This window comes from Poecilia reticulata, linkage group LG17 (genome assembly GCF_000633615.1).
Source record: "Poecilia reticulata strain Guanapo linkage group LG17, Guppy_female_1.0+MT, whole genome shotgun sequence".
In the NCBI taxonomy this organism is placed as follows: domain Eukaryota; kingdom Metazoa; phylum Chordata; class Actinopteri; order Cyprinodontiformes; family Poeciliidae; genus Poecilia; species Poecilia reticulata.
In genome coordinates, this window is record NC_024347.1 from 26800095 (window position 1) to 26813842 (window position 13748).

At 37.0% G+C, this 13748-nt stretch overlaps 3 protein-coding genes across 7 annotated transcripts in view; 1 reads left to right on the forward strand and 2 right to left on the reverse strand.

Moving 5' to 3' along the window:
- The window catches only part of rab12 (RAB12, member RAS oncogene family), a 17189-nt gene extending 13798 nt beyond the window's left edge, over positions 1 to 3391 (reverse strand). The window contains exons 1-2 of the mRNA XM_008434585.2: positions 2978 to 3391; positions 47 to 107 (exon numbers count right to left, since the gene is read on the reverse strand). Coding sequence (XP_008432807.1) covers positions 47 to 107; positions 2978 to 3209 — 293 coding nt within the window. The 5' untranslated portion in view covers positions 3210 to 3391. The remainder of the gene's footprint in view (positions 1 to 46; positions 108 to 2977) is intronic.
- A 1240-nt stretch (positions 3392 to 4631) lies between these two features.
- napgb (N-ethylmaleimide-sensitive factor attachment protein, gamma b) lies at positions 4632 to 10618 on the forward strand. The gene is made up of 12 exons (XM_008434596.2): positions 4632 to 4800; positions 5012 to 5079; positions 5181 to 5265; positions 6152 to 6169; positions 6254 to 6284; positions 6358 to 6467; positions 7609 to 7675; positions 7761 to 7831; positions 8201 to 8279; positions 8610 to 8689; positions 8773 to 8902; positions 9707 to 10618. Exons 1-12 carry the CDS (start codon positions 4745 to 4747, stop codon positions 9851 to 9853), a joined length of 942 nt encoding a protein of 313 aa, XP_008432818.1. The 5' UTR covers positions 4632 to 4744; the 3' UTR covers positions 9854 to 10618.
- A 1386-nt stretch (positions 10619 to 12004) lies between these two features.
- piezo2b (piezo-type mechanosensitive ion channel component 2b) overlaps positions 12005 to 13748 on the reverse strand; it is a 124023-nt gene continuing 122279 nt past the window's right edge. For all 5 annotated transcript variants that reach the window (XM_008434600.2, XM_008434601.2, XM_008434602.2 and 2 more), the window contains one exon: positions 12005 to 13220. In XM_008434600.2, coding sequence (XP_008432822.1) covers positions 12968 to 13220 — 253 coding nt within the window. In that variant the 3' untranslated portion in view covers positions 12005 to 12967. The remainder of the gene's footprint in view (positions 13221 to 13748) is intronic.

Here is a 13748-nt window from a genome sequence, read left to right on the forward strand (position 1 = left end):
AAGCAGAAGGTTAATCAGCTGCATCTCATCCCAGAGGAAAACTCACCATATCTGAAGTCTGATCTTCTTCCCTCTCAATTCAACCGTTTTGATTTTGAAATCAACACCTGCAAAAGGAAACAGAAATGTGAATTCAGCCGAATACCATCCGTGATTTATTTTATGTAACCAGGTTAGCTCATTGAGAACAAATTCTCATTTTCAACAACGACCTGGTCAGAAGACATTAAAACATCACACAGCAAAAAATGAAGAATATTTTAAAAAAAGACAAAAATACAACTATACTCTGTCTAACGATACTAAAATATTTTTAGAAGCAGGTATATCATGTACTTTGTTTTTTCCTGAGTTGATGAAGGTTGACATTGAAGTTTCTTCTGTTGCTTTCATTTTCATGCGAGTTGTTTCTGGGGGTTTTCCATWTGGCTGGTTTCTAATCTGGTTTAAATTTACCTGTGGTGGATTAAAGTTTGGCTGCACAGTGGCACAGTTGGTAGAGCTGTTGCCTTGCAGCAAGAAGGTTCTGGGTTTGATTCCCAGCTCCGGTTTTTCTGCATGGAGTTTGATTGGTCTCCCTGTGCATGCGTGGGTTTTCTCCGAGTATTCCGGCTTCCTCCCACAGTCCAAAAACATGGCTGTCAGGTTAATTGGCCTCTCCAAATTGCCCCTAGGTGTGAGTGTGCATGGTTGTTTGTCCTGTGTGTCTCTGCGTTGCCCTGCGACAGACTGGCGACCTGTCCAGGGTGACCCCGCCTCTCGCCCGGAACGTTAGCTGGAGAGGCACCAGCAACCCTCCCGACCCCATTAAGGGACAAGGGTGTAAAAAAATGGATGGATGGATTAAAGTTCCTTTGAAAAGCTTTTTAACATTTTATTACATTACGACAACAGGCTTTGGTGCATTTTATTGGAATTTTATGGGATGAAAACATGATTTTGCAGTGGAGGGAAGACTGCTTTTTTTAATTTACATTTTAAAAAATAAATCTCTGAAAATTGTCAGAAGTGACCTAATTGATAAATAGAGTTTGTCTGTAATTTAATTTAGTGCCAGTATTAATTCAGCCAATCTTTGAAGACAGAGATTTGCCAAAGATACAAAAAACGAATAAAAAAAGACTAAAGACTACAATGGAGATTCACCTATCTGCTGGACAAAATCCCTAAATAATAATGTATAATTATAGAACTTCATCCAATCAAAAWTTGTTGCAAGCGTTTAGATTTGAAATTGAGCTCCTCTGTAGTCAATCTGACTGAGTTTGTGCTATTATATAATCAATCAATCAATCAATCAATCTTTATTCCAGACCAAAAAGGTCCATAAAAAAGGTAAAAACAAAATAAGAGAAAAATAATTAAAAATAAATAAATAAATAAAAAAAACATGACATTCACTGAGTCACAAATAAATGATGACACCAATGTTTCCACAATCTTGAGAAAAATCTCACTATAATAAAAACAGGATTTACTAAAATTGCAATTATATTATTGCATGACACAGAAAATCTACACATACATCTATACATGAGATTCCTAAGCACAGCTGCACATGTGGGAACATCATTATGTACAAACATATGGCTAGCACTGCTCCATCTAGGCACTCYGAGTAGGAGCCTCATGCCGTCATTGTAGGCCACATAAAGTTTCTGCAGGCTACTTTTGTTGTATCTTCGCCACAGATGGGCCGTGTAAAGTGAAGTGCAAAAAGCTTTAAAAAGAGCTATCTTCACAGAGGATGAATATAAAAAAGAATGGACATAAATTCAGCTTTTAGATGCTCAAAGTTTGCAGAAAAATCTGCTTGACAGAGAAGAACAGCAAAACAAAYTCGTCCACAGGGTTGGGTTGGTTGTTCGGAGGTGCCTGGACTCTGTTGGGACCATCTTTTAGAGGTTCTGCTGGAGGCAGGGACAGAGCATCCCAATCAGTGGCCTGTGACAGGCACCCCCTCCAATCGATCCCAGCTGGGCAAAAGTTCCTGGGCCGCAGGACTGAAAATKTATCCCCAAAGCCAGAATACAAAAGAATAAAAAACTCCAACCATTGGTAACCAACAACCTCTCCGAATCTATTTTACTGACATCTGCTACTTTGGCTAAGTGCATACTGAGATACTTTGAATTTTACTTTTATATTTTTACTATATTTTGTGTTACTTAGAGAAAATAATTTCTCTGAGCTCTTCTACAGCGTTAAATCTGAATTTGAGGGGTATGACAACAAGTAGTAAACAGTATAGTCTACTTGTTGCATATTTGAAAGTACAATAGGAAACACAAGTTGAGAACACAGCAGACTTATATTACAGGATATAAATAAACATTACACGGGATAATGCAAAACATTTCCACAAGTGGCCTCTGATAAAGTTAACATAATAWCAGAGAGCCTTTGCTGGGTCACAGGAATGACAACATGAATCTCCATCATAGCAGCTGCTTGTGTGTGACTATTTTGGGACTGGCCATTGTGGCTGGCTGGGGTCCAGGTCACAGGACTGTTTACAGGGTCGCAACAACAATTAATTTTATGTTTAAATAAACAAGAAAGGCACATTCTTTATATCAAAATGATGCAGGAAAATGGGAACTGGTGGCTGAACTAGACCAGACGTTCGTCTCATAAAACCTTCGTTTTTTTGTTTTTTTAAAAAATCTTTTTATTAATTCACGCTTATCACGTGTATTTTAATTGCAACTACTAGCTATATAGGTGATTTTTAGACCATTGGAAACCTATCAACACTAAGGCAAATAGAACTTAACTCTATTACTATAAACTTCACTCTTTGTCATCTTAAAACAGTTAGCATGACTTAGCTTCTCACAGGAAACAGGGAGGAAAAAACCGCATTTCACTCATTCCATCGTGGTTTAATGGCTTTTCAGGAAGTAGTCGGATCCCGTTTTTAAAACCAATTGAAACTGTCTGAATAGAAAGTAGAAAAAACAGACTCTGTCCTCACCTACTGTTGACTTGCATGACTCGCAGAAAGTATCGTCAGTGAACCTCTCCATGAGGCTAGTTTTACCCACTCCACGGGAGCCAATAATTATAATCTGGAGTTTGAAGTCAGCGGGTCGGGGAGGCATCTTCCTGCGGCGGGACTGAGCCCCCAGAGCGGGAGACGAGTTCTCGGAGCCTCCGCTGCCACCACCGGCAGCGGCCCTCCGCGGTATATCATATCTCGGATCCATCAGTAATTCCACATTTATGACAACAAAATTAGCATATGAACAAACCTAAGCTGAAATACTGCCCAAGTAATTTGCTACTTCAAACTTTCTTTATTGTCCAGAGAAGTTAGGGAAAGTTTGTTGCCCGATGATAGTTGTTGTTCAGCCATTAGAGACCCTGGATGTCATTGCGTCATTTCCGTTTCCCAGACTCATTTTTATCCAAATATTTGCTTCTAAAAAACACAAAATCTAAGAGAAAAAAAAAGAAACAAACACAAAAATTTACAATTTAACGTTTCCTTGTTTCCGCTAACTGAAAGATTAATTATTAAGCTAATAAATCCCACTTCCTTCTTGCAGTTCCAGGGAATGGAAAGGAAATATTTAAGAACTAGAACAATAAACGGTTTAATTTCTTCTCCTTTAATTTTATTAGCGGTTGGCAAGAAACGTATTTCATTTCTTTGCATCTGATAATGTTTATGTAGGAGATAAACCTTGAAACCGTAGTTTCAGGGAGGTTTACCCATGGGCGGTTCTAGATGGGGGCCGCCAGGGGCCAGTTCCTTTGTACAATTTGTCCTGCATACAAGCCAAAATATATGGCTCCTATGCTGAAGACCTAATACTAAATCAATTTCTTATTATACACGCTGACACAGAAAGTGTAACTAATTGGCTCTACTCAGTTTTACTATATCAATTGAATTGAAAATTAAGCCTTTGCTATTTTAGCTTCACAGTTAGGATCACAGTTTTCATCTGTGAAATCTGAAGCTCTGGAGGCGCAAGTGACTCTGTGGCTCACTTAATATATTAAACAATTAAATATTGCCTTTTTTGTTTCATTCTTTTGTTCTGTGCCCCATTATTATCAGAAATCTGAGATTGAAGTCAAAATTCAGATATAAAAGTCTGACTTTATTCCCAGAACTGTGATAAAAAAGTCTTAACTGTGAGAAAAAAAGAAGTGTGAAATCTAAGATAGAAAGAACTAAAAATTCTGAGAGTTAAAAGGTACAATTCTGAAGAAAGTCAAAATTCTGAGTAGTATCAAAAGTCCAAGATTAAAGTCAGAATTTGGAGGTAAAAGATTGGAATCTGAGACGGAAAAAGAGTAAAAATTCTGAGATAAAGGTTACAATTCTCAGGATAAAATCAAAAGTCTTAGATTATAGTCAGAAGTCTGAGATAAAATTCAGACTTTAACACAAGAATTGTGAAAAAAGGTCCAAATTCAGAGAAAAAAATTCAGATTTTTCCCCCCAGTGGCCCTTATCCGCTTCTTTACATTTATTTATTTATGTATTTATTTGTATTTATTTATTTTTGTTTCTTTGTTTATGTATTTATTAACTTTGGTTTAAATATTCATGCTTCTCCTCAACTTTCTCGTTGCATTCATTCTCGCGCAGACGTTTGTCCTCCGCGGCACCCGTAGGCTGCGACATCCAATGACGTTTGCGTTGAGGAGGAGTTCCTGTTAATCCAAACAGACGGGAGCAACATTCACGGGATTATTATCGATACCAGGAGCGTTGAAGAGCGTCAGGATGGCAGCTCAGAAGATAAACGAAGCCCACGAACACATCACTAAAGCGGAAAAATGGTGAGAAACGGCAGAAATGAGGAGATTTATCCGCGGAGCTAGCAGCAGTTCATGTTGATGTAGCTAGCTGCTGTAAGGCCACCGTAGCAGCTTCCCCACATAATACTGCGACATTAATAAACATTTAATAGACATTTATTCTCAGTATTAGTATTTTCTTATCATGGTTGCTTAGCCTGATTGTAATTAATTCATTATTTTAATGTTGTAGCTTAAAGACGAGTCTGACAAAATGGAAACCTGACTTTGACAGTGCGGCATCAGAGTACGCCAAAGCAGGTAACACAGATCATAAACCCGGTTTTATACCTGGAGAGAGAGAAGGTTTTTTTTTATCGAGTTTATAGTAAACTGTCTGTGTGTTGATCTTTTGTTTGTAGCTGTTTGCTTCAAGAACGCAAAGCAGTATGATCAAGCTAAGGATGCTTACCTGAAGGAGGCCGAGTACCACACAGAAAACAAGACGTATCCTGCAGATGGCATTTGAGACCCATTACAAACAAAACAATGTTTAAAAGTTTTACACCACAGCTCATTTATCTACGTTCTGCTGCCATTAATCACCCAGATCTTTCTGTATATTTCTGTAGAACTTCACATAGTTGCTAACAAATTGTTCTCCAGTTTTTTTTTAAAGGTTTTCTATCAAAGTTTTGATTTTTTTTTTCACTCATCCCGTGTTTGTCAGCTTTATGCTGACCTGGACAGCATTAAGAAAAGTCCACTGCACTGAACCCCATTGAACCTCCTGGTTATTCCACCAAATATTGATTTCTGAACTCCTCCTGAGTTAAAACATTAGTATTGTTGTTTCTAAATTAATATGAACTTGTTTTGTTTTCTGAAAGCACTCCATCTATTTTGTTAATTTGACCATTTCTCTGACAGTTTTATCTCGGTTTGACACATATGGTCTAGTTCTTTGTTCAAATGTTTTAGTACACTTAAAATGAGACAAGACTAACTCATAAGGAACTTTTCAGCAAGATAAGTGAGCTTGTTTTAAGTCAATATTTACTTAATATTTAAAAAAAAGTTCAGATTATTTCACTTATGACAAAATTTGTTTCCATTTTATAAGTGAAATAATCTGCCAATGGAATTAGTACTTTTTTAATCAATATCAATTAATTATTTACTTAAAACAAGCTCACTTATCTTGCTGAAAAGTAAATTGTAAGTTAGTTTTGTCTAATTTCAAGTTCACTAAAATATTTGCCCCAGTAACCAGATCAAAAATACTTGGTAAGATTTAAAATTTTTCCGTTGTAATTAAAAGCACAGATAAATCTGTCACTGTTTAATGTCCATTTTAAGCATGTTTTGCACGTTTCCTTAACTTGATCTACAGACTCTTTCATGCTGCAAAGTAAGTATCATTAATTATATTTAACCCGCTGCGAACATGAAACCCGCCGTTTGTCTTGTCTCTAACTGCCCTCCTCTTCATCAGGGCTATTGAGCAGGCAGGGATGATGATGAAGGTGAGTGCTGGCAGGATCCACTGGGAAGCGATAATATTTATCCGGTGTGGATTAACCTGCCTCGTTACAACAGGAGCAAAAGAAAATGCCAGAAGCCATCCAGTACATAGAGAAAGCCTGCATGATGTACATGGAGAACGGGACTCCTGACACCGCCGCCATGGCCTTGGATCGGGCCGGAAAGTAAAACCAACACCATTTTCTCCTTGGAGAAGCACAAGAGTTAACTTACGTGATAAACAGTTAGCTGACGCTCTGGTTTTCATCGTAGTTTGCCGCATTACGACGACACCTTTAATGTAAAGGTTTTAAGTTCCAGCCCTTAAAGGCTTAATGCCTGCGAATTTAACTCAATTAATTTAAAATGTACTTCATTTATCCTGGAGGGAAATTAAATGATTTGTAACTTGTGCAGTTTTCTCTATAGAGCTGCTGGAAGGATCTCCTGTAGCAGTCTGTTCTACAGCTCTTCAGAAGAAGCCTCTTATTGAAGACACTGTTATTATATTACATAACTGCCTCATGAAGAGATTGTCTGTAGGGCTGAGTGGATTAATTAGTAATCGATTAATCGGACTCAAAAAGAGGCCATTTGGGGAAAGAACAACATAACCAGAGCAGTAATTAAATAAAAATTGTACAAAATATATATAGTTTTTGCATTTAAGATAAAAACGTGAATGTTTTACCCAAGACTCATCAAGTGGCTCTTAGTTTTAGCTTCACCTGGTTTAAATTTACTAACGAAATGCAATATTGTTGCATTTCAGGCAATAAAATGTCTATTTTCTTATTTAAAAAGGAACTGAATCATTTGTTTATTTCGATATTTGAATGGATTTCTAATATATAAATGAAAAATATGAAGAATGTGCAATTCTTTATCCGATTAATCAGTAGAGTAATGGATTTCTAAGATAATTATTACTTGCAACCCTAATTGTTCTAATTCTATAAGTCTTTTTTTTATTATTAATAATAATAATAATATTATTACTATTAATAATTAGGTGAATCCTGAATGTGTTTGGTTGCTCTGGAGTTTATTTAGCATTATCAGAGTACAAATATACATATTGTATTAATTTTCAAATTTTTAATTGCTAAATATTTTGAAAACTAATAAATTTCACAATTTTGCAACACTTTTTGTTTGTGTGCCAGATAAAAACATTAAAATACGCCAAAGTCTGTGACTGTAGCACCTTAAAATGAGAAAAACTTAACAGATATGAGAACCTTTGCATTTTAGCTTCTGGTCATAAAAACAAACGGAGCAAAAAGCTGATTTTCCTCTGAACTAAAACACATTTTTCCTCCTCAGACTCATAGAGCCCATAAATCTAGAGAAAGCTGTTGACCTTTACCAGAAGGCGGCAGGTGTATTTGAGGTGAGAATTTCTTTAAAAGTTGAATAATTCAGGTTTTTTGGTTATTATGCTGTTGCTTAACGACATCGTGGTGCAACGTTTGCAGAACGAAGACCGTCTGCGTCAGGCAGTGGAGCTGCTGGGAAAAGCCTCCAGACTGCTGGTCAGGTTAAAAAGGTGAAAGATTATTTCGTTGTAATTTTCCACTGGATTGTTTTAACACATTGTGTGCAAAATTAGTGTTATTTCTGAGGATTATTTTTTATTAATTACCAACTATAGTACTCAATTAAGCCTTTTTGTTGCCTTTTTTAGGAAAATATCTAAATGTGTGCAATTATTGTGCAGAATTATCACGCAACTAAATTAAAAACACATTTTTCCATCCCACTTTTTAAAAATTTATCTGTTTAGGTGATGCATAAAGTTAGAAAATAAGCCTGGAAATGATGATGATGTGTTGAAATTACTAACCTACATGGTGGTTGCGATGTAGAGTAGATAATGTGATTGTGATAGAAAAGTGATTAAATGTATTTTAAACAGGCTGGACGAAGCTGCAGTCGCTCTGCAGAAAGAGAAGAACATGTACAAAGAGATCGAGAACTTCCCCATGTGTTTCAAGGTGGGTCTGCTCAGGTTCTGGTCTGGGTTGACCGGGTCTGATCCTGAAGGGAAAGCAGGCAGAACTGTTCCTGGTTGATTTATGCTGCTGTGTTCAGTTATCTGTTAAGGTAGAAAAGAGTTACAGAGTTTGTTCCTTCTTTTTGTCATAAATCGTTTTGTCAGAAATCTTTTAGTTTTTTGATAAATTCTTTGTTTTGTCCTAAATCCTTCCTTCCCCCTTTTCTTTACATGAACTCAGTTTAAAGCGACCAATTAAAACTGTTAAGTGTTAATTAATTGAGTCCCTTTTGCTGACCTGACCTCCTGATGTAATGTTCTGATGCTTCAGAAAACGACGGCCCAGGTTCTGGTCCATCTTCACCGTGGCGACTTCGTGGCGGCTGATAAATGTGTCCGGGAGAGTTACAGGTACGGGAACGCTCCGCCGCCATCTTTAACTTTGCGTTCATTAGCTAAGGCGCTGGTTGTATAAAGCGTTGCGTCTCCGCCAGTCTGCCCGGCTACAGCGGAAGTGAAGACTGCGTTGCCATGGAGACGCTGCTGCAGGGCTACGACGAGCAGGACGAGGATCAGGTCTACCGCGTGTGCAACTCCCCTCTGCTGAAGTACATGGACAACGACGTGAGTACTCAGTATTCGCACGGCGTTTCACATAACTTTTACTTTTGCACAAAGTAAGGTGTAATTGAGAAGTGGAAGGAAAACTACATCTGGAAACAAATCTGTCTCCATGACATGAAAAGCATCTGTAAATGTTCAGTTTACAATTAGATTTAGTGTTGTTCTGTGAGTAAATGAAAAACATCCATTTTTTTTACACAATTAATTGACCAAGTGTCAGAATAATAAATAGAATAATCAATAAAGTCGTTCGTTGCAGTTCTRCATTGTAACATTGTGTRAAGACTATTACAATGTAACAAGAAGACTACATTCATTACCATTGAGAAATAACTTGCAATTAAGTAACTATTGGCTAAACTCAATGTAATTTTTATATTGAGGTTGTTGTCAGCAGGTGCTGAAAGTCACTAATAAAGTAACTTGTAATCTAACTAAGTTACTTTTTCAAGGAGTAAACAGTAATACAATAAAAGCTACTTTTTCATCACTGGTTACACGTTACATTGTTTTACAATGTAAACTTGTAAAGTGATGATTATATAGTGTTGCATCTGTAAAGTGTAATAATTTCTACAACTTTATTGTACAAAGTTGCCTAATTTATTGTCACTGAAACACAAAAATGAACTTAGAAAGTGTCTGTAATACAAATATGTATTTAATGAGTTAATAAGTTTGTTCCTACAATTATAATACCTTTAATTCTCTTTAAAGGTTGATCTAGTTCCTGACATTGTCTCACAGTTTATGTGGTAATTAATTATGTAGATATTTTTTAAAATTCCTTTTCTGTATTTCCAGTACGCCAAACTGGCCATTTCCCTGAAAGTCCCTGGAGGAGGAGGGAAGAAGAAGAAGGCCGCCGCTGCGCCACAGGGTGGCGCCGGCGGGGCGCCTTCAGCTGCAAAGGACGAGGAGGATGACGAGTACGAGGGCGGGTTGTGTTAACCGGTCGCCACCAGAACCTCCTCTGTGTTCAGAACCTTTTCAACCTGGACGTTGGCCTGTTTGATCTCCAACAAGCTGATAAAAAACCCAAACGGTTCCAGCCGCTGCGGCAGAAGAGAATATCGGGCCTCTTAAGTTTGTTCTTCTGCCTGGCGTAGGAACCTGTTCTGTTTTGTGTCGTCTCGGTGAAGCTGTACATTTTGCTGTTATTGTTTGTGGGTAGATTAATAACTATAAAAATACTCTAAACGCGACTGGATCAGTGGATAGGTGTTTTATTTGTACAGAGATAATTTATTCAGTATTTACGGCTGCTGGAAAGCAATATGCAATCACACTGGTAATAATGCATGTTTAAAAACAATAAAATTCAAAAAATGTTCATGCAAAGTCAAATATGATGCATTTAAGAATGATCTAGAACGACCCTGTTGTCTTCAGCATCAGTGATTACAATAATAATCAAAATATACGCTAAGTTTGTTCTTCTACTTCGAGGTGTGTGCTACCTTAAAATAAAGAGATATAGTCCTGTGTGTACCGCCATCTTTTTTTTTGCAATGTATAAATCAGAGACTTAAATGGGAAGCATAAAAACGGGACCATGATGTGTTTATACATGATCTAATATTAGGCTTATTAAGATGATAAAGTGGCTGTTTACATTTTTTATTTATTCCTTTTCCCCGTCATTTCCTGTTTACTCCTCAACCAGATTCCCAAACTTTGCACACTTCTCAATAAACCTGTTTTGTGGCCCTCGAAGGCTCTTGATGTGTTTCGCTTCCTTTAAGCAGATTTTCCACATCAGTTGGAGTCTAACGGCAGATCAGAACAGCTTTCCATCCCTGATGAGGTTAATGCTTTCTGTCTGTAGAAGTCAGATTTAATGTGTTTGCAGTAAACGACTGCAGCACTAGGAGGAAACGAGACTTAATCCAAGGAAAGTTTTTTTCTATTATGAAAAATCCTATTGGAGTTTTTTCCAGTTTTGTTGCTGCAAAGACATATTTTAAAAGTACAGCTGTGCCTCAGCAGGTTCTTTAAGAAATCATTGAACGATTAATTTAATTCACTAGTTCGGTTAAAAAAAATGAAACTCACATTTATTATACTCAGTGATGCAGTTCAAATGCTAATTTCAGATAATTTTGATGAAAAGTCCTCACAGCTAATGAAAACATGAAAACCTGTTTTCAGATTACGTTTATTTACAGTACAGGAAATCATTTTACTACTTGACTGGAGCTTATTTCGTTTGCATTGCTTACTAGATCATGTTATTTTATTTTTTCCAAATGCACTCTGTATCTTGACGTAAATTTACTTGTAAGTTAGTTTTGACTCATTTAAAATGTACTAAAATATTTGACTAGAAACTTTCTAGTGATGAGACAAAACTAACAAGTAACTTTTAAGCAAAACATAAGAGCCAATTCCTTAATATTGATTTAAAAAGTACTAGTTTCATCTGCAGATTATTTCAGTATAACGAGACATTTTCCCATGTTCTATGAAATAATCTGCCAATAGTAGTAGTACTTTTTCATAAATATGAAGGAATTAGTATGTTAAAACAAGCTTGTTTATTGCATAAGTTACTTGCAAGTTAGTTTTGTCTTCTTGGTTTTACTGGCGGTTGGCAACAAACTTTTAGTAGCATTACCGCCACCTACTGGTATGGAGTGTGGTTCGTGATTCATTCTCTCTCCAACATAAATAAAAATAAATATATCCTACCTATAGATACACACACACACACACACACACACACACACACACACACACACACGCATACATACAAATACAATTATACATAACATCTATCACACACATTCACAAACACACCTACTATAATCAAATTCCATAAAATAATTTAGTTTTCTTTACAAATTGAATAACTTTGTATTTTACTCCCCAAATTCTTCAATATATCTAATAAAGTAAAATTTTTCTTAAAACTTTCAAACTCTTCATATATCTTCTCTCTTTTTCATATTTATAACATTATGTCTTATTTCAAGTTTGTCAAGACATTTGCAGTAGAAACCAGACGAACGTACCTGGTAGGATTTGGTGTTTTTGCAGAGAGGCCTCTAAATGCTGCAGCTGTTTTCCATCATCGTTTCTCCAAACAAAGCACCAAAGAAAAACTCTTTCAAGACAACTTTTATTTGCACACCTTGTCACATCGTCTTAATATACAGCTACGATTTCACATGTCATTCCTCTGCGCCGGCCCCTTCGGTAACGTGGCCCCCTTGTATGTACATGTTCTGAAAATTATTCATGGCAATAGTTAAGTTTTTCAGTCATGCTAAAATGGTATTTAATGCATAGTTTGGACCAAAGGGCTTGTGTCTCTCAGCCCTTTTTTATGAGAAAGCGTTTCTTCTTCTGACTTTCAGTGGGTTTATGGGTGATGAAGACTCAGATTGAATGGATGTAATCGATTGGCAATAATCTCATTCTTTTCAAAGAAACCCCCCATGCGTCCTTCCCAAATGTGCAGTAAACAAACTTGACTTCAGTCCGTCCATTTATATTTCATGCCATTTAAATAGTTCTCACCTTTTCTACAGTCTCACATTCTTTTAGATGCGTTAAAGCCTACAGGTACGACACAAACGTATCGATGAAAACGGCTCTTCCTGAGAAAGATGTGTGATTCTGAGCAGGTTCAGTTCTTCTCATACAAACAAAATAAGGCAAGACAGTCTTTTCTGAGAGCCTTATGTAAAGAAATGTAATGTTTCTCGGTCACTAATTGACTTTTTTTTGTGTGTGCTCCCATCATTGCTCGGTCCCGATCCGACAGATCCAGTTTGGAGAGTCTGGGATTGAGCTCATCTGGTCCTCACTGTGCTCATGCTCGTCAGTGGAAAGCCCTTAAATCAGTAAAACTGCAGCCACGTTTCACGCTGAGCAGTAGAAACAACTTCTGCAGTTGAAGATTTGTGCTCAGTTTCGATCGCTGTCGCTGCTTTTCGTCATTAACAAGTAAAATGTACCAGTTTTAGTTAAAATCAGTGTTTCTGCGAGGCATCATGGCCGACTGAGCGCCGTTTTTCGCTCTCACAGTTCCCCTGAAAAGCTCCGAGTCGCCTCCGTTTGTCACTCGGTTTTCTCCCGGGTCCACTTGATCATGGTCTCCGGCGAGCGGTAGAGGAAGATGAGTTTGGCGTACATGTCCTCCTCCAGGTCCAGCTCGCCCGTCTCTCGCACCAGGAAGATGTCGGTGCACAGCTTGAGGATGCGGTCCACGTTGGGCAGCTCCTCGAACATGATGGTGTGCGAGATGCCGCTGAAAAACTCGCGCACAAATTTCCCGATGACCAGAACAACGGAGGCGTACAGACCCATGATTCTAGACGGGCACAAAAAGAAAGAGTCAGACCCGGTGTCAAGCAGCTGCCTTCACATTAAACGATTAATAGCAATTAATCAGATTGGTCAGAATAATTGCGATTAATCAATTACTGAAATAACAGCTGATTTGCCATCAAGGGCCATCAAATTGCTCAACACCAATAATCCCCGACCAGACTGTCTGAAAGTGTTTAGCAATAAATTATTATTTGTATATTTATTCTAGATTTTTTTTTAATTCATGTTTTATTTTTAATTGACACTGAGGGCAAAATAATCCACTGACTGCTTTAAAAAAAGACCTTAAATAATTTATTTTTAGCTACATTTTTGGTTCATCTTGGTTTTAATCTCTTATTTATGGATTTATTCACTTATTTAATGACTTTTGCTTGTTTTCTTTGTTTCCTACCCTTTAAGATCTAGAGGTAAAAAAGGTATTATAAATAAAAACATTATTATTATGATTGTTTTTTCACCTGCACTAGTAACACTTATATATATATATATATATATATTATAATTA